This window comes from Anarhichas minor, unplaced genomic scaffold (genome assembly GCF_050575085.1).
Source record: "Anarhichas minor isolate MPS153535 unplaced genomic scaffold, ASM5057508v1 ptg000018l, whole genome shotgun sequence".
NCBI lineage: Eukaryota > Metazoa > Chordata > Actinopteri > Perciformes > Anarhichadidae > Anarhichas > Anarhichas minor.
Genome location: NW_027466464.1, coordinates 9,298,587 through 9,316,684, shown reverse-complemented (window position 1 = coordinate 9,316,684; position 18,098 = coordinate 9,298,587). Strand labels below are relative to the sequence as shown.

Below are 18,098 nucleotides of genomic sequence, written 5' to 3'. Positions count from 1 at the left end.
CTAAACCCTTTAAATATATATATATATCTGTAACGTTACTGCACTACTACTAGTTTAGACCTTGTAATCGATCAAATAACTCACCTTACATTTCACCTGCGGCAATTAGAGGCCACGCATTTACGGGATGACGTCATTAACCGGAAGCACTTGGACACTAAACATAACCCAGAAACTTGAATATAATTTAAAAACATTTTCTACAATTATCCACAACCGCAACATTTGCTCAAGGAAAATAAAAATAATCTTGTCACACATAATAACTTTCAACCTCTTGCAACCACCACCAAATAGTAAAAGAGCTATTTTACAATATTAACATACATGAAACATTGGGGGAAATTATATAGATTCATCTCATTAACCAAAGACTCCACCCTAACCGTAGGAAGCAGTAGTAGGAGATCTTAGAGGTAAATGTGGGTATAATCGGGACAGATTAACTGATTTGTACGTCACTATGTGTCTTCTGTCTCTGCAGAACTCCCAGCGGACGGTGCCCAGACTGTGGCCGACTCCAGTCCAGCAACGATGGGCCTCCCGCTTACCCATGAACACCGTGGTGCTGTTTGTTCCACAGCAGGAGGCCTGGGTGGTCCAGAGGATGGGGAGCTTTCACCACATCTTAGAGCCCGTAATTCTATTCGTTTAAAGTGGTATTCATTTCTCCTCTAGCTCTAGCTATGTGTTTTTAGACGGCTTAAAGGACACATATTGTGCTCATTTCCAGGTTCATTCTCGTATTTTGGGTTTCTACTAGAACATGTTGACATGCTTTAATGTTCATAAAACTCTTTGTTTTTAATCATACTGTCTGTTTGAATACACCTGAATTCACCATCTGTATTCAGCAGAACTGCTAGGCAGTTTGGGTCCATGTTTACTTCCTGTCAGCTGATGTCATTCACACACACATTGCAACCGGGAATAAACCTAATAGCTCGTTTAAAGGCACAATTTGTGTAGCGTTTCGAGACTTTCACAGCACTTGGTGCTGCTTTATAATTTAAAAAAAACAACAAAAATTCATGAAAATCTCACTTTTTACAATATGGGACCTTATGTCTGATCTGAAAGTGGTACGTTGACACACAATGTATGAGTGAAAAAACTAAAGATAAGTGTGAAAAGATAAACTAGAGAGGGGTTAATGACCTTTAAGATGACGATGAGGGGGACAGAAGTTACATCATCTCTTTGATTGTAAAAGTGGGAGGGAGATTAGGAGGATAAATCAGCTGTCTAGTAGAGAGTATAACTTCTCATCCCTGCTTCCCTCCTCCCTGATGGACAGCACCGAGGGCTCTCTGTTCTGCTTTCCCAACCTCAACTCCTCCTGCAGGCGGCTGCCTAAACCCCGCTCCGAGACTGCTCTGCTCTACACCCTGCTGGCCTCCGTCTCTCTGCTCACCGTGACTCTCAACCTGCTCGTCGTCATCTCCATCTCCCACTTCCGGCAGCTCCACACCCCGACCAACACCCTGCTCCTGTCTCTGGCCGTGTCTGACCTGATGGTGGGGCTGCTGGTGATGCCCATCGAAGGCCTGCGCTCAGTGGAGACATGCTGGCTGCTGGGAGAGGTGATGTGTGCTCTGACTCCTTATGTTTCTTTCTGTCTGGTCTCTGCCTCTGTGGGCAGCATGGTGCTCATATCCATAGACCGTTATGTGGCTATCTGTAACCCACTGCTCTATGCCACAAAGATCACCCTGAACAGAGTTAAAACATGTATCTGTATATGTTGGGCTTGTTCTCTTCTCTACAACGGCTGGCTTTTGATGGGACACTTAGGGCAGCCGGATAGGTTCAACTCCTGCCACGGGGAGTGTGTGTTGGTCATCAGCCAAATCTCAGGAACTGTTGACCTTTTTATCACCTTTGTTGGGCCCTGTGCTGTCATGGTTGTTCTCTATATGAGGGTGTTTATTGTTGCCATTTCTCAGCTGCGCGTCATTCGGTTGCAGACCGCTGCTACAACTGTTACGTTAGCTCCAACCGCTAAAAGATCAGAGAGGAAGGCAGCCAGGACTCTTGGGATTGTGATAGCTGTGTTTCTAATGTGCTTCTGCCCGTATTACTATCCCTCTCTAGCAGGCAAGGAGTCCTCCAATAGCTTGTCATTCTTTGCAGTGTTGTCTTGGATCTTGCTAATTAACTCCTGTTTGAACCCTCTGATTTATGCTCTGTTCTACCCCTGGTTTAGAAAAGCTATCAAACTCATCATCACACTGAAAATACTGCAGCCTCACTCTCAGCAGGACAGGATCCTGTAGACTAAATGATCTGTGTTTGGTCACTTTTCAGTTCCAATGAAACATTATGTCTGTATCACCTGTGTGTGTGTGTGTGTGTGAGTGGTCTGATTACTCACTGTGTGGTCCTCAATGCACTAGACAGTGGCTTCAGCTGCGGACTTTCTTATTCTGTCACATGCTGCTGAAAAACATTACACATAAGATGAATGCAATATTATAAAGTGACAAGAATTTTCTATCATTTTTTGTATCATATCGGATTTAAAAACGTCAGCAACATTTCCCTTTTATTGCAAAGTTCCTCTACTTCCTCATTACTGTTGTGTTTTTTAAACTGGGAATAATCTCCACTCAAAGATGTTGAGTCTGGTATGATCTAACAGAACTTTTATGGCTGCTTCTCTGTGCTGTTTTTGACTCTGACATGATTTATTTCCTGTAGCAAGTGAACAAATATAAGCCTGCAATTTTACATCTCTGCCATGCTGTAGTTGTGTTTAATGTGTAAATTACTGCCATGCAAAAACTGACATTGCAATAATAAAAGTCAAATACAGAACTATACTTTTGTGTGTTATTCATCCATAGATGTAAGTGTAAAGTTGGATTTCTCACCTGTCTGTGAACAAAGCCTGCAAATAATGTTTGAGAAAATAGTTATTACATTTCATTTGAAATGGCAAAATATAAATGATAGATCTATATATCTCTTTGAAACGTGTATTAAGACAGCAGTGCTTTAAATGTGTTCTCGTTTCAAGATTACAAGTGTTACTATTTTCATTGTACAACAGGGCTGCACAACAAAATGCAGATTGTTGTCCCATTTTGCCACCTAACAAAAAGTAATAGATAGATAGATAGATATAGATATATATATATATATATATATAGATATAGAGAGAAATAAAAAAATACATCTGTAAAGACATAAAAAAAGAAGTGCCTTGAGTGTAACAGTTAAATCAAAATATACAAATTCATAATAGATACTTTATTCATCCTACAAGGGGACATTTGTTTATAGCAGAAAAAATATACTTAAGCAATCAAAATAACAGAGTAAACAATAACAATATGAAGCATAAAAATGCACAATATATACAATAAAAATAACAGTAATAAATATTAAATATTAAATATAAAAATTGCACAGTAAATACATTAAATAGAATAGTATTATTATTGTATTATTATTATATTATTATTATAATTGCATGTTGTACTATTGTGCATTATGTTGTTGGAGACATAACAAGAAAAATAATCTTATAGCCTGTCCTTAATACTATAAGAGGCAAAGGTTACACACTATTGTTTTACTATTATAATCACACTATAGTTTTACTATTATAATCACACTATTGTTTTATTATCATAATCACTATTGTTTTATTATCATAATCACTATTGTTTTATTATCATAATCACACTGTTTTATTATCATAATCACACTATTGTTTTATTTATTTTCATAATCACACTATAGTTTTACGATCATAATCACACTATTGTTTTATTATCATAATCACACTATTGTTTTATTATCATAATCACACTATTGTTTTACTATCATAATCACATACTCAGCTGCAGTGCAGTCCTCGAGACAATAGGGGGCGGTGTTGCGCTGTGACATTTAAAGCTAACGCTGTTGACAGCAATGGGGACAATCTGGATTTAACACCTTAATTAACCTTTATGTAACCGTGAATATCATTTAACTGCTTTTATTGAAAGCATGTTACGGACATTGTGTCAGGCTGGAGGCGCCGTTTTTAAGGTAAAGACACTGTTTATTTGACACTAACAGTCTTTTTGTGCTAGTTGAAAGGTTGGCTAGCTAACTGCATGCTAACTAGCTGCATGCTAACTTTAGCCCTATGCTTTAGCTGGAGCAGTCACTTTACGTTCGACAGTTATTTCAACCGCTAGCACCTGACATTTAAGCTTTCTATATGTGCATTTGTATCAATAAACACTGCGATTTATATCTAAACCCTTTAAATATATATATATATCTGTAACGTTACTGCACTACTACTAGTTTAGACCTTGTAATCGATCAAATAACTCACCTTACATTTCACCTGCGGCAATTAGAGGCCACGCATTTACGGGATGACGTCATTAACCGGAAGCACTTGGACACTAAACATAACCCAGAAACTTGAATATAATTTAAAAACATTTTCTACAATTATCCACAACCGCAACATTTGCTCAAGGAAAATAAAAATAATCTTGTCACACATAATAACTTTCAACCTCTTGCAACCACCACCAAATAGTAAAAGAGCTATTTTACAATATTAACATACATGAAACATTGGGGGAAATTATATAGATTCATCTCATTAACCAAAGACTCCACCCTAACCGTAGGAAGCAGTAGTAGGAGATCTTAGAGGTAAATGTGGGTATAATCGGGACAGATTAACTGATTTGTACGTCACTATGTGTCTTCTGTCTCTGCAGAACTCCCAGCGGACGGTGCCCAGACTGTGGCCGACTCCAGTCCAGCAACGATGGGCCTCCCGCTTACCCATGAACACCGTGGTGCTGTTTGTTCCACAGCAGGAGGCCTGGGTGGTCCAGAGGATGGGGAGCTTTCACCACATCTTAGAGCCCGTAATTCTATTCGTTTAAAGTGGTATTCATTTCTCCTCTAGCTCTAGCTATGTGTTTTTAGACGGCTTAAAGGACACATATTGTGCTCATTTCCAGGTTCATTCTCGTATTTTGGGTTTCTACTAGAACATGTTGACATGCTTTAATGTTCATAAAACTCTTTGTTTTTAATCATACTGTCTGTTTGAATACACCTGAATTCACCATCTGTATTCAGCAGAACTGCTAGGCAGTTTGGGTCCATGTTTACTTCCTGTCAGCTGATGTCATTCACACACACATTGCAACCGGGAATAAACCTAATAGCTCGTTTAAAGGCACAATTTGTGTAGCGTTTCGAGACTTTCACAGCACTTGGTGCTGCTTTATAATTTAAAAAAAACAACAAAAATTCATGAAAATCTCACTTTTTACAATATGGGACCTTATGTCTGATCTGAAAGTGGTACGTTGACACACAATGTATGAGTGAAAAAACTAAAGATAAGTGTGAAAAGATAAACTAGAGAGGGGTTAATGACCTTTAAGATGACGATGAGGGGGACAGAAGTTACATCATCTCTTTGATTGTAAAAGTGGGAGGGAGATTAGGAGGATAAATCAGCTGTCTAGTAGAGAGTATAACTTCTCATCCCTGCTTCCCTCCTCCCTGATGGACAGCACCGAGGGCTCTCTGTTCTGCTTTCCCAACCTCAACTCCTCCTGCAGGCGGCTGCCTAAACCCCGCTCCGAGACTGCTCTGCTCTACACCCTGCTGGCCTCCGTCTCTCTGCTCACCGTGACTCTCAACCTGCTCGTCGTCATCTCCATCTCCCACTTCCGGCAGCTCCACACCCCGACCAACACCCTGCTCCTGTCTCTGGCCGTGTCTGACCTGATGGTGGGGCTGCTGGTGATGCCCATCGAAGGCCTGCGCTCAGTGGAGACATGCTGGCTGCTGGGAGAGGTGATGTGTGCTCTGACTCCTTATGTTTCTTTCTGTCTGGTCTCTGCCTCTGTGGGCAGCATGGTGCTCATATCCATAGACCGTTATGTGGCTATCTGTAACCCACTGCTCTATGCCACAAAGATCACCCTGAACAGAGTTAAAACATGTATCTGTATATGTTGGGCTTGTTCTCTTCTCTACAACGGCTGGCTTTTGATGGGACACTTAGGGCAGCCGGATAGGTTCAACTCCTGCCACGGGGAGTGTGTGTTGGTCATCAGCCAAATCTCAGGAACTGTTGACCTTTTTATCACCTTTGTTGGGCCCTGTGCTGTCATGGTTGTTCTCTATATGAGGGTGTTTATTGTTGCCATTTCTCAGCTGCGCGTCATTCGGTTGCAGACCGCTGCTACAACTGTTACGTTAGCTCCAACCGCTAAAAGATCAGAGAGGAAGGCAGCCAGGACTCTTGGGATTGTGATAGCTGTGTTTCTAATGTGCTTCTGCCCGTATTACTATCCCTCTCTAGCAGGCAAGGAGTCCTCCAATAGCTTGTCATTCTTTGCAGTGTTGTCTTGGATCTTGCTAATTAACTCCTGTTTGAACCCTCTGATTTATGCTCTGTTCTACCCCTGGTTTAGAAAAGCTATCAAACTCATCATCACACTGAAAATACTGCAGCCTCACTCTCAGCAGGACAGGATCCTGTAGACTAAATGATCTGTGTTTGGTCACTTTTCAGTTCCAATGAAACATTATGTCTGTATCACCTGTGTGTGTGTGTGTGTGAGTGGTCTGATTACTCACTGTGTGGTCCTCAATGCACTAGACAGTGGCTTCAGCTGCGGACTTTCTTATTCTGTCACATGCTGCTGAAAAACATCATTACACATAAGATGAATGCAATATTATAAAGTGACAAGAATTTTCTATCATTTTTTGTATCATATAGGACTTAAAAACGTCGGCAACATTTCCCTTTTACTGCAAAGTTCCTCTACTTCCTCATTACTGTTGTGTTTTTTAAACTGGGAATAATCTCCACTCAAAGATGTTGAGTCTGGTATGATCTAACAGAACTTTTACAGCTGCTTCTCTGTGCTGTTTTTGACTCTGAGATGATTTATTTCCTGTAGCAAGTGAACAAATATAAGTCTGCAATTTTAAATCTCTGCCATGCTGTAGTTGTGTTTAACATGTAAATTACTGCCATGCAAAAACTGACATTGCAAAAATAAAAGTCAAATACAGAACTATACTTTTGTGTGTTATTCATCCACAGATGTAAGTGTAAAGTTGGATTTCTCGCCTGTCTGTGAACAAAGCCTGCAAATCATGTTTGAGAAAATGGTTATTACATTTAATTTAAAATGACAAAATATAAATGATAGATCTATATATCTCTTTGAAACGTGTATTAAGACAGCAGTGCTTTAAATGTGTTCTCGTTTCAAGATTACAAGTATTACTATTTTCATTGTACAACAGGGCTGCACAACGAAATGCAGATTGTTGTCCCATTTTGCTACCGAACAAAAAGTTATAGTAATATATAAATATATATATATAGAGAGAGAAATTAAAAAAATACATCTGTAAAGACATATAAAAAAAGAAGTGCCTTGAGTGTAACAGTTACATCAACATATACAAATTCATAATAGATACTTTATTGATTCCACAAGGGGACATTTGTTTATAGCAGCAAAAAATATACTTAAGCAATCAAAATAACAGAGTAAACAATAAAAATATGAAGCATAAAAATGCACAATATATACAATAAAAAGAACAGAGTAATAAATATTAAATATGAAAATTGCACATTACTTACATCCATCCATCCATGCATCCATTTTCCACCCCTTATCCAGGGTCGGGTCGCGGTGGCAGCAGGTCAAGCAGGCCGACCCAGACCTCCCTCTCACCGGCAACATGTTCCAGCTCATTCTGGGGGATCCTGAGGCGTTCCCAGGCCAGCTGGGAGATGTAATCTCTCCAGCGTGTTCTGGGACTTCCCCGGGGTCTCTTCCCAGTTGGACGTGCCTGGAAAACCTCCGAAAATGAAAATTGCACATTACATACAATGAAATAGAATAGTATTATTATTATATTATTATAATTGCATATTGTACTATTGTGCATTATGTTGTTGGAGACGTAACAAGAAAAATAAATCTTATAGCCTGTCTTTGATACTATAAGAGGCAAAGGTTACACACTATTGTTTTATTATCATAATCACACTATTGTTTTATTATCATAATCACACTATTGTTTTATTATCATAATTACATACTCAGCTGCAGTGCAGTCCTCGAGACAATAGGGGGCGGTGTTGCGCTGTGACATTTAAAGCTAACGCTGTTGACAGCAATGGGGACAGTCTGGATTTAACACCTTAACCTTTATGTAACCGTGTATATCATTTAACTGCTTTTATTGAAAGCATGTTACGGACATTGTGTCAGGCTGGCGGCGCCGTTTTTAAGGTAAAAACACTGTTTATTTGACACCAACAGTCTTTTTGTGCTGGTTGAAAGGTTGCTAACTAGCTGCATGCTAACTAGCTGCATGCTAACTTTAGCCCTATGCTTTAGCTGGAGCAGTCACTTTACGTTAGTTATTTCAACCGCTAGCACCTGACATTTAAGCTTTCTATGTGTGCATTTATATCAATACACACTGTGATTTATATCTAAACCCTTTATATATATATATATATATATATATATATATATATATGTAACGTTACTGCACTACTACTAGTTTAGACCTTGAAATCGATAAAATAACTAACATTACATTTCACCTGCGGCACTTAGAGGCCACGCATTTACGGGATGACGTCATTAACCGGAAGCCTTAACAAGCACTTGGACACTAAATATAACCCAGAAACTTGAATATAATTTAAGTACATTTTCTACAATTATCCACAACCACAACATTTGTTCAAGGAAAAATAATAATAATCTTGTCACACAATAACTTTCAACCTCTTGCAACCACCACCAATAGTAAAAGAGCTATTTTACAATATTAACATACATGAGAAGCAGTAGTAGGAGATCTTAGAGGTAAATGTGGGTATAATTGGGACAGATTAACTGATTTATACGTCACTATGTGTCTTCTGTCTCTGCAGAACTCCCAGCGGACGGTGCCCAGACTGTGGCCGACTCCAGTCCAGCAACGATGGGCCTCCCGCTTACCCATGAACACCGTGGTGCTGTTTGTGCCACAGCAGGAGGCCTGGGTGGTCCAGAGGATGGGGAGCTTTCACCGCATCTTAGAGCCGGTAATTATATTTGTTTAAAGTGGCATTCATTTCTCCTCTAGCTCTAGCTATGTGTTTTTAGACGGCTTAAAGGACACATATTGTGCTCATTTCCAGGTTCATTCTTGTATTTTGGGTTTCTACTAGAACATGTTTACATGCTTTAATGTTCATAAAACTCTTTGTTTTTATCATACTGTCTGTTTGAATACATCTGAATTCACCATCTGTCTTCAGCGGAACTGCTAGGCAGTTTGGATCCATGTTTACTTCCTGTCAGCTGATGTCATTCACACACACACACACACTGCAACCGGGTATAAACCTAATAACTCGTTTAAAGGCACAATTTGCGTAGCGTTTCGAGACTTTCACAGTATTTATACAGCACTTGGTGCTGCTTTATAATAATAAAAATAAAAAAAAAAAAGACATGAAAATCACACTTTTTACAATGTGGGACCTTATGTCTTATCTGAAAGTGGTAGGTTGACACACAATGTATGAGTATAAAAACTAAAGATAAGTGTGAAAAGATAAACTAGAGAGGGGTTAATGACCTTTAAGATGATGATGAGGGGGACAGAAGTTACATCATCTCTTTGATTGTAAAAGTGGGAGGGAGATTAGGAGGATAAATCAGCTGTCTAGTAGAGAGTATAACTTCTCATCCCTGCTTCCCTCCTCCCTGATGGACAGCACCGAGGGCTCTCTGCTCTGCTTTCCCAACCTCAACTCCTCCTGCAGGCGGCTGCCTAAACCCCGCTCCGAGACTGCTCTGCTCTACACCCTGCTGGCCTCCGTCTCTCTGCTCACCGTGACTCTCAACATGCTCGTCGTCATCTCCATCACCCACTTCCGGCAGCTCCACACCCCGACCAACACCCTGCTCCTGTCTCTGGCCGTGTCCGACCTGATGGTGGGGCTGCTGGTGATGCCCATCGAAGGAATGCACTCACTGGAGACATGCTGGCTGCTGGGAGAGGTGATGTGTGCTCTGACTCCTTATGTTTCTTCCTGTCTGGTCTCTGCCTCTGTGGGCAGCATGGTGCTCATATCCATAGACCGTTATGTTGCTATCTGTGACCCACTGCTCTATGCCACAAAGATCACCCTGAACAGAGTTAAAACATGTATCTGTATATGTTGGGCTTGTTCTCTTCTCTACAACGGCTGGCTTTTGATGGGACACTTAAGTCAGCCGGACAGCTTCAACTCCTGCCACGGGGAGTGTGTGGTGGTCATCAGCCACATCTCAGGAACTGTTGACCTTTTTATCACCTTTGTTGGGCCCTGTACTGTCATGGTTGTTCTCTATATGAGGGTGTTTATTGTTGCCATTTCTCAGCTGCGTGTCATTCGGTTGCAGACCGCTGCTACAACTGTTACGTTAGATCCAACCGCTAAAAGATCAGAGAGGAAGGCAGCCAGGACTCTTGGGATTGTGATAGCTGTGTTTCTTATGTGCTTCTGCCCGTATTACTATCCCTCTCTAGCAGGCAAGGACACCTCCACTAGCGTGTCATACTATGCAGTGTTGTTTTGGATCTTGCTAATTAACTCCTGTTTGAACCCTCTGATTTATGCTCTGTTCTACCCCTGGTTTAGAAAAGCTATCAAACTCATCATCACACTGAAAATACTGCAGCCTCACTCTCAGCAGGACAGGATCCTGTAGACTAAATGATCTGTGTTTGGTCACTTTTCAGTTTCAATGAAACATTATGTCTGTATCACCTGTGTGTGTGTGTGTGTGTGTGTGTGTGTGTGTGTGTGTGTGAGTGATCTGATTACTCACTGTGTGGTCCTCAATGCTCTAGACAGTGGCTTCAGCTGCGGACTTTCTTATTCTGTCACGCTGCTGAAAAACATCATTACACATAAGATGAATGCAATATTATAAAGTGACAAGAATTTTCAATCATTTTTTATATCATGTGGGACTTCAAAACGTTGCCAAGATTTCCCTTTTACTGCAAAGTTCCTCTACTTCCTCATTACCGGTGTGTTTTTTAAACTGGGAATAATCTCCACTCAAAGATGTTGAGTCTGGTATGATCTAACAAAACTTTTACAGGCTGCTTCTCTGTGCTGTTTTTGACTCTGAGATGATTTATTTCCTGTAGCAAGTGAACAAATATAAGCCTGCAATGTTAAATCTCTGCCATGCTGTAGTTGTGTTTAACATGTAAATTACTGCCATGCAAAAACTGACATTGCAATAATAAAAGTCAAATACAGAACTATACTTTTGTGTGTTATTCATCCACAGATGTAAGTGTAAAGCTGGATTTCTCGCATGTCTGTGAACAAAGCCTGCAAATCATGTTTGAGAAAATAGTTATTACATTTCATTTGAAATGGCAAAATATAAATGATGGATCTATATATCTCATTGAAACGTGTATTAAGACAGCAGTGCTTTAAATGTGTTCTCGTTTCAAGATTACAAGTATTACTATTTTCATTGTACAACAGGGTTGCACAACGAAATGCAGATTGTTGTCCCATTTTGCTATCGAACAAAAAGTTATAGTAATATATATATATAGAGAGAGAGAGAGAAATTAAAAAATACATCTGTAAAGACATATAAAAAAGAAGTGCCTTGAGTGTAACAGTTACATCAAAATCTACAAATTCATAATAGATAGATACTTTATTCATCCCACAAGGGGACATTTGTTCACTACAGCAGCAAAAAATGTACTTAAGCAATCAAAATAACAGTAAACAATAAAAATATGAACCATAAAAATGCACAATATATACAATAAAAATAACAGAGTAAAAATATTAAATATGAAAATTGCACATTACATACAATGAAATAGAATAGTATTATTATATTATTATTATAATTGCATATTGTACTATTTTGCATTATGTTGTTGGAGACAACAAGAAAAATATATCTTATAGCCTGTCCTTAATACTATAAGAGGCAAAGGTTACACACTATTGTTTTATTATCATAATCACACTATTGTTTTATTATCACAATCACACTATACTCAGCTGCAGTGCAGTCCTCCGAGACAATAGGGGGCGATGTTGCGCTGTAACATTTAAAGCTAACGCTGTTGACAGCAATGGGGACAGTTTGGATTTAACACCTTAACCTTTATGTAACCGTGTATATCATTTAACTGCTTTTATTGAAAGCATGTTACGGACATTGTGTCAGGCTGGCGGCGCCGTTTTTAAGGTAAAAACACTGTTTATTTGACACCAACAGTCTTTTTGTGCTGGTTGAAAGGTTGCTAACTAGCTGCATGCTAACTAGCTGCATGCTAACTTTAGCCCTATGCTTTAGCTGGAGCAGTCACTTTACGTTAGTTATTTCAACCGCTAGCACCTGACATTTAAGCTTTCTATGTGTGCATTTATATCAATACACACTGTGATTTATATCTAAACCCTTTATATATATATATATATATATATATATATATATATATATATATATATATATATATATATATATATATATATATATATATATATATATATATATATATATATATATATATCTATATATATCTATATATATCTGTAACGTTACTGCACTACTACTAGTTTAGACCTTGAAATCGATAAAATAACTAACATTACATTTCACCTGCGGCACTTAGAGGCCACGCATTTACGGGATGACGTCATTAACCGGAAGCCTTAACAAGCACTTGGACACTAAATATAACCCAGAAACTTGAATATAATTTAAGTACATTTTCTACAATTATCCACAACCACAACATTTGTTCAAGGAAAAATAATAATAATCTTGTCACACAATAACTTTCAACCTCTTGCAACCACCACCAATAGTAAAAGAGCTATTTTACAATATTAACATACATGAGAAGCAGTAGTAGGAGATCTTAGAGGTAAATGTGGGTATAATTGGGACAGATTAACTGATTTATACGTCACTATGTGTCTTCTGTCTCTGCAGAACTCCCAGCGGACGGTGCCCAGACTGTGGCCGACTCCAGTCCAGCAACGATGGGCCTCCCGCTTACCCATGAACACCGTGGTGCTGTTTGTGCCACAGCAGGAGGCCTGGGTGGTCCAGAGGATGGGGCGCTTTCACCGCATCTTAGAGCCGGTATAAGAGGAGGCTGATTTCTATCTCCAGGACTAAAATTCATCAATGTATTGGTGTACATTAACAGAGCACTGACATCATTTAACCCAATCTTTTGTCCTTTCTTACAGGGACTGAACTTCCTCATTCCCATACTTGACCAAGTTCGTTATGTGCAAAGCCTTAAAGAGATTGTTATTGACATTCCTGAACAGTCAGCTGTGTCCCAAGGTAAGTTTTTTGAAAAAGATGTGCTTATTATTGGTCTATTGAACCATCGTCATGGCTGAATGAACTGATATGTTCTCTATCTTTACACAGATAACGTGACTCTGCAAATTGACGGAGTCCTTTATTTGAGAATTTTAGATCCTTTTAAGGTACGTTGCTGAGAAGAAGCGACGAGAAACTGGTTTGTAGTAATCAAGGAGCTGTCTTTTACCAGCAGGTGGCGCCAGATAGCTGGATTAAACACGAGACTAATGAGTTCTGTGTCTCTCCAGGCCAGTTATGGTGTAGAGGATCCAGAATATGCCGTGACTCAGCTCGCTCAAACTACAATGCGATCAGAACTGGGCAAACTCACGCTGGATAAAGTATTCCGGGTAAGAAACATCTGCACTGCCTTGTGTGTGTGTGTATTACATTGCAACACAATCATGATACAGGTGTGTACCTTGAACCTGCTGCCTCTCTTTGTTTTCAAGGAAAGGGAGTCTCTTAATTCCAACATGGTCCACTCCATCAACCAGGCGTCAGACGACTGGGGAATCCGCTGCCTGCGGTATGAAATCAAAGATATACAAGTTCCTCCTCGTGTTAAAGACTCAATGCAGATGCAGGTAAGACACCGTGACATTTGGCAATATTCTGTGCAGTACCACCTCGTTTTTAGGTAACCTAAGTATTATTTTCCACGGAGGAGAAATATTTACGTCTTTGTTCTCCGTTTCCTGCGTAGGTGGAGGCTGAGCGCAAGAAGAGAGCCACAGTGCTGGAGTCCGAGGGGACACGAGAAGCAGACATCAACATCGCAGAGGGTCGCAAACAGGCCCAAATCCTCGCCTCAGAGGGACAGAAGGCCGAGCAGATAAACAAAGCAGCCGGTTGGTTACATGCATGAATCCTGCGATCACAAATTTAATTGAAGGTGTTGTAGGACCGTCATTACTCTGAATCCACAAAGCATTTAATTGCGTGCCGGCAGACTGTGTTACAACACTACACAAGGATCTTCCTCAAACAAACCAAAACATGCGAGCACATTTGAGTAGAAGCGAATCAAGAGGAATGTTGAAATAGGAGGTTTAAAGCCCACAATATACTGTAAATCCAAAACAAATCAACTTTGGTGCTCCTTTACACGCTGTGTTGTCTCAAGGTGAGGCCCAAGCTGTGTTAGCCAAAGCAGAAGCCAAATCCAAGGCCATTCGTCTGCTGTCAGATGCTCTGGCGGAACAGGTATGAAGTAGATCTATTATGACGTAATGTGTCAAAGGATTAGAAATCATCCTGGGTTATTTGGAAAATGTTATTCCCAGTATTTTACAGTAACCAGGTTGTGTTCCTGACAGAACGGGAATGCCGCGGCCTCGCTGAGTGTAGCCGAACAGTACGTCTCCGCTTTCTCCAACCTCGCCAAAGAGTCCAACACGGTGCTCCTGCCCTCTAACACCGGGGACGTCAGTGGAATGGTCACACAGGTATCCTGGTTTCGCCCCACAAATATGCCTTAGGGTTTACTCTACTTAAAAAATATATCATATTTCATGTTTTTATCAGGAAATATCTCTAACTATTGCGCTCTTTTACCCTCAGGCCATGACTATTTACAGCAGGCTGGCCAAACCGAGGCCACGACTTGAGAGCATGAAGACGGATGAACCCATTGAAGAGCCTCCAGTCCAGCCAACGTCAGCTCAGTAGCTGTGGACTCCGTTAATGCTCTAAACTGTCGCTGACACAAAAGAGAAAGAGGTTTTACCACAACTATGGAGCACAATGGCACCGCTGTGTGGACTCGGCGTCTGGCGCAAAGGGCACAGGATGTCGTGACGGAGGAACGCCGCTGGATCAACGGAGACGATGCTGAGCGAGGAAGAAGAAAAGAGAAACTGAGCCACGAATGATATCTCTTGTGTTGGTGCTGCTTTAAATGGACGTTTGCTGGCTGTTATATCATGTCGAAAATTAAATATATTTTCGAAAGAAGTTTCTTTTGATGTTTTTTTATTTTCTATATTGCATATAAAACCCTTTGAAGTCCAGAAAGTTGTTGGAAGATGCAGTGTAAAATAATTCCTTATAAATACATTTTTTCATATGTTTAGTTGATGACTGGAGAAAGGGGAAATGTGGGCACCAAGAAAAATAAAAAAACAATGCAAAACAAAGACTTGTCTTTGTGTCCGAGAGCAATGATAACATGTGTTATTAATATTACAACAGTGTGGTTTCTCCAGTTTTAGTACAACATCTCAGATCCACATGGCACCTTCAGCTCAGAGGAGTTCTCTGGTTCCAGTTCTGACATGTCAGTTGGTGTTCGAGGGTCATTCAAGTGCATTTTCACAAAGCTAGTTGTTATAAATGCGCTACTAACCTTGTTATAAGTGGAACTGAGTAGTTTCCCCTTCTTGGGATGTGCTGATTTAACACATAGCTTTTCTATTATTCTGTGTAAAATCTGATACGAGCCTTTATAATGTTTTGATTGAGCCGTTAACCTCAAATATTTCAACTGCGTGAGACCCGCTAGTGTCAGTTTGATTTTGAGACGGTTCACCCAAGTTCATCTGTGGCGCAGCATGGAAGATATCTGTCAAACGTAGCAGTGGCTCCTGAGACGTGAAGTTAGTGGTACGTGACTGTCATTTTGGATGCAAAATTTGCGTATTGTTTGTATTGGTTTTGTTTAGCTGTATTTGGTTTGTTTTCAGCCTCTGGAGAGGATCGTGGTCAGCAAATAGTTTATCAGAGAGGTTCAAATACAAACATGTAAATCCTCTCCTTTTAGTGATTTGATTTTAAACAAGAACATTAGACCCTCTGAGGTATCAGCAAGCCTCTAGGTCCCTCTCTACCATCTCTAATTCTACGCTCACATGATGGAGAAAGCAATGACTGGAATGTGGATTTTGGTTGCACAGATTTCAACACATAAAGCGTACTGCAAGCAGACACTTGCCACCGTGTGTGTGTGTGTGTGTGCATGTGTGTGTGCGTTTTTAATCCTTGAAAAGGCTGGCGGTGACTGGCCCAAAAATCGGATGTTTTCTCATTCGAGCGTTTCCCAGACACACCTCTTTCTCCTTCCTCGTCGCGGTCGGCCTCCTGCCTCCCATCTGTCTGTCCGTCTGTGTTCCCAATAATTTACTTTACAGTCGTCGGTGAAGGCTTTGCCCTAAAAGAGAGGGGGGAAAAAAGATATAATTTAGACAAAGCTCCTGCTGCTGCTCACCTCCTCTTGCCCTCCCCTCCTCCTCCATGACACACAGACACAGATGCCCACAGCCTTGGGGCGGTACAGTTAAGGAGGTATGCAAAGTTTGCCACTTTTAGGACCTTGAACGGCAAAAACCAGAGGGAGAAAGAACGAGAGAAGAGGCGAGAGGGGGGAGGGAGGGAGACAACGATGGAGCTCGATGACGTGTGAAAGGAGTAAAAGGCAGAGAAGGTGTGCGGAGCTGCAGGTGTGTGATACCAAATGTGTGGTCTGTCTCTCACGCAAGAGGACATTGAAATAGGTGAATAGAGAAACCGGCAGGACTCGGCGACAGCTGACATGAAGCAGAAACAGCAGAGAGAGAGAGAGAGAGAGAGAGAGACATCAAAGGTATTAGCGGCTCATAAAAAGGCACTTAGTGCCGCAGTTAAGCAACTCACACATGCATCACCGCTGGCTGCTACTGAACACACATTTTTTAAGTCTTACTGGCAGCTGCTTCCATTACCAGGCATTACAAAGATGGAAGGACAAAGACCTCAAGATAACGAATCAGAGTGACAGGGGAACATGTGAGCTTCATTTTTTTGGCCTTTTTTTTTAAAGTTCTAAAGAGCACAAATAGGCTCTCCAGTGAATGTAAATCACATGAAAGGAGGATGAGGGCATGTGCGAAGAGGAAGTGTTAGTGTTAGTTACTGGGGATAAAAAGAAGTGTGCTAGTATAATCAGCTACAACGCAGAATCAGCTCCTTCAACTCCTTCACTCCGCCCACAAGATACAATCCTCCTATTCTTGTATGTTTTCTCATTCACTCCAGCAGGACGTCTATGAGCAGGACGCACATTCAGTCTGGTTGGCCTTTTTTTTTTTTTATTTTTTTTTTAAACCTCCTGCTACTCTACTTTTTTACTTAGAATTTGGAAAAAGCTCTTCCCTCTTTTTCTCTCTCTCTCTCTCTCTTTGATGCTTCTCAAAGGATCAGGCAGCCCGACAGAGAAACTTGTGACAGATTTAGAAAGAAGAAAAAAAAAAAAAGACAGACAGAGCTTTGCCCCGGAGGTTCACGAGGAAGAAACAGGAGACAGATAAAGAGGCAGGGATAATCTGAGCGAGGGAGGGGAAGAGCACAGCTGGTGTGTGAAGGGAAAATACAGATAAAGAAGGCAAGTGTGAAGGGCGAAGGGGAAGAGACTGACGAAGACAACCAAGGCTGGAGAGAAAAAAAGGGAGAGACAAAGGTCAACAAAGACATACAGAGATAAAAGGCAAACAGACACCTGACATCAAATCAAACGGCAGCGAGAATGGAGACGCAGTGCACCGCTGAAGTGAAAGAAAAAAGGAGCCGAGTTTGACGCCGAGAAGGGGAGACGGTTTCCTCATCATGTTTTATTCAGCTGGTCTCCCAACTTCAAACAACCTGCGCCGGAAGAGCAACTTTGTCCCAGGATAGAATGAAGAG

At 40.7% G+C, this 18,098-nt stretch overlaps 5 protein-coding genes across 13 annotated transcripts in view; 4 read left to right on the top strand and 1 right to left on the bottom strand.

Moving 5' to 3' along the window:
* Positions 1 to 18,098, bottom strand: part of LOC142952599 (uncharacterized) — a 76,302-nt gene that overhangs the window by 37,726 nt on the left and 20,478 nt on the right. For 2 of the 9 annotated variants that reach the window (XR_012954687.1, XR_012954688.1), the window contains exons 16-26: positions 16,490 to 16,590; positions 15,172 to 15,275; positions 14,123 to 14,313; positions 13,864 to 13,966; positions 8,117 to 10,958; positions 7,652 to 7,872; positions 6,625 to 6,689; positions 4,337 to 4,409; positions 2,874 to 2,890; positions 2,375 to 2,439; positions 85 to 157 (exon numbers count right to left, since the gene is read on the bottom strand). The gene's annotated coding sequence lies outside the window, so the exon portion shown is untranslated. Of the gene's footprint in view, positions 1 to 84; positions 158 to 1,414; positions 1,713 to 2,374; positions 2,440 to 2,873; positions 2,891 to 4,336; positions 4,410 to 6,624; positions 6,690 to 7,651; positions 7,873 to 8,116; positions 10,959 to 12,797; positions 13,199 to 13,863; positions 13,967 to 14,122; positions 14,314 to 15,171; positions 15,276 to 16,489; positions 16,591 to 18,098 lie in introns of those variants that run through there. The other 7 variants (XR_012954690.1, XR_012954686.1, XR_012954684.1 and 4 more) reach the window with 7 other exon arrangements.
* On the top strand, positions 652 to 2,822 carry LOC142952607 (trace amine-associated receptor 13c-like). The gene has a single exon (XM_076094428.1). The coding sequence runs from the start codon at positions 1,290 to 1,292 to the stop codon at positions 2,274 to 2,276; it is 987 nt and encodes a 328-aa protein (XP_075950543.1). The 5' UTR covers positions 652 to 1,289; the 3' UTR covers positions 2,277 to 2,822.
* Positions 4,904 to 7,070, top strand: LOC142952606 (trace amine-associated receptor 13c-like). Its single transcript, XM_076094426.1, has one exon. It carries the CDS (start codon positions 5,542 to 5,544, stop codon positions 6,526 to 6,528), a length of 987 nt encoding a protein of 328 aa, XP_075950541.1. The 5' UTR covers positions 4,904 to 5,541; the 3' UTR covers positions 6,529 to 7,070.
* Positions 9,494 to 11,345, top strand: LOC142952602 (trace amine-associated receptor 13c-like). The gene has a single exon (XM_076094423.1). The coding sequence runs from the start codon at positions 9,789 to 9,791 to the stop codon at positions 10,773 to 10,775; it is 987 nt and encodes a 328-aa protein (XP_075950538.1). The 5' UTR covers positions 9,494 to 9,788; the 3' UTR covers positions 10,776 to 11,345.
* LOC142952601 (stomatin-like protein 2, mitochondrial) lies at positions 12,146 to 15,580 on the top strand. The gene is made up of 10 exons (XM_076094422.1): positions 12,146 to 12,305; positions 13,056 to 13,208; positions 13,319 to 13,418; positions 13,509 to 13,567; positions 13,691 to 13,792; positions 13,895 to 14,029; positions 14,149 to 14,293; positions 14,569 to 14,648; positions 14,762 to 14,890; positions 15,006 to 15,580. Exons 1-10 carry the CDS (start codon positions 12,264 to 12,266, stop codon positions 15,111 to 15,113), a joined length of 1,053 nt encoding a protein of 350 aa, XP_075950537.1. The 5' UTR covers positions 12,146 to 12,263; the 3' UTR covers positions 15,114 to 15,580.

Excerpts from the sequence above, each read along its gene's own strand:
- LOC142952607 (XM_076094428.1), top strand. The coding sequence starts at position 1,290 with ATGGACAGCACCGAGGGCTCTCTGTTCTGCTTTCCCAACCTCAACTCC.
- LOC142952606 (XM_076094426.1), top strand. The coding sequence starts at position 5,542 with ATGGACAGCACCGAGGGCTCTCTGTTCTGCTTTCCCAACCTCAACTCC.
- LOC142952602 (XM_076094423.1), top strand. The coding sequence starts at position 9,789 with ATGGACAGCACCGAGGGCTCTCTGCTCTGCTTTCCCAACCTCAACTCC.
- LOC142952601 (XM_076094422.1), top strand. The coding sequence starts at position 12,264 with ATGTTACGGACATTGTGTCAGGCTGGCGGCGCCGTTTTTAAG. Across the intron at positions 14,649-14,761 it reads CAGATGCTCTGGCGGAACAG|AACGGGAATGCCGCGGCCTC; the intron begins GTATGAAGTAGA and ends TGTTCCTGACAG. Across the intron at positions 14,891-15,005 it reads TCAGTGGAATGGTCACACAG|GCCATGACTATTTACAGCAG; the intron begins GTATCCTGGTTT and ends TTTTACCCTCAG.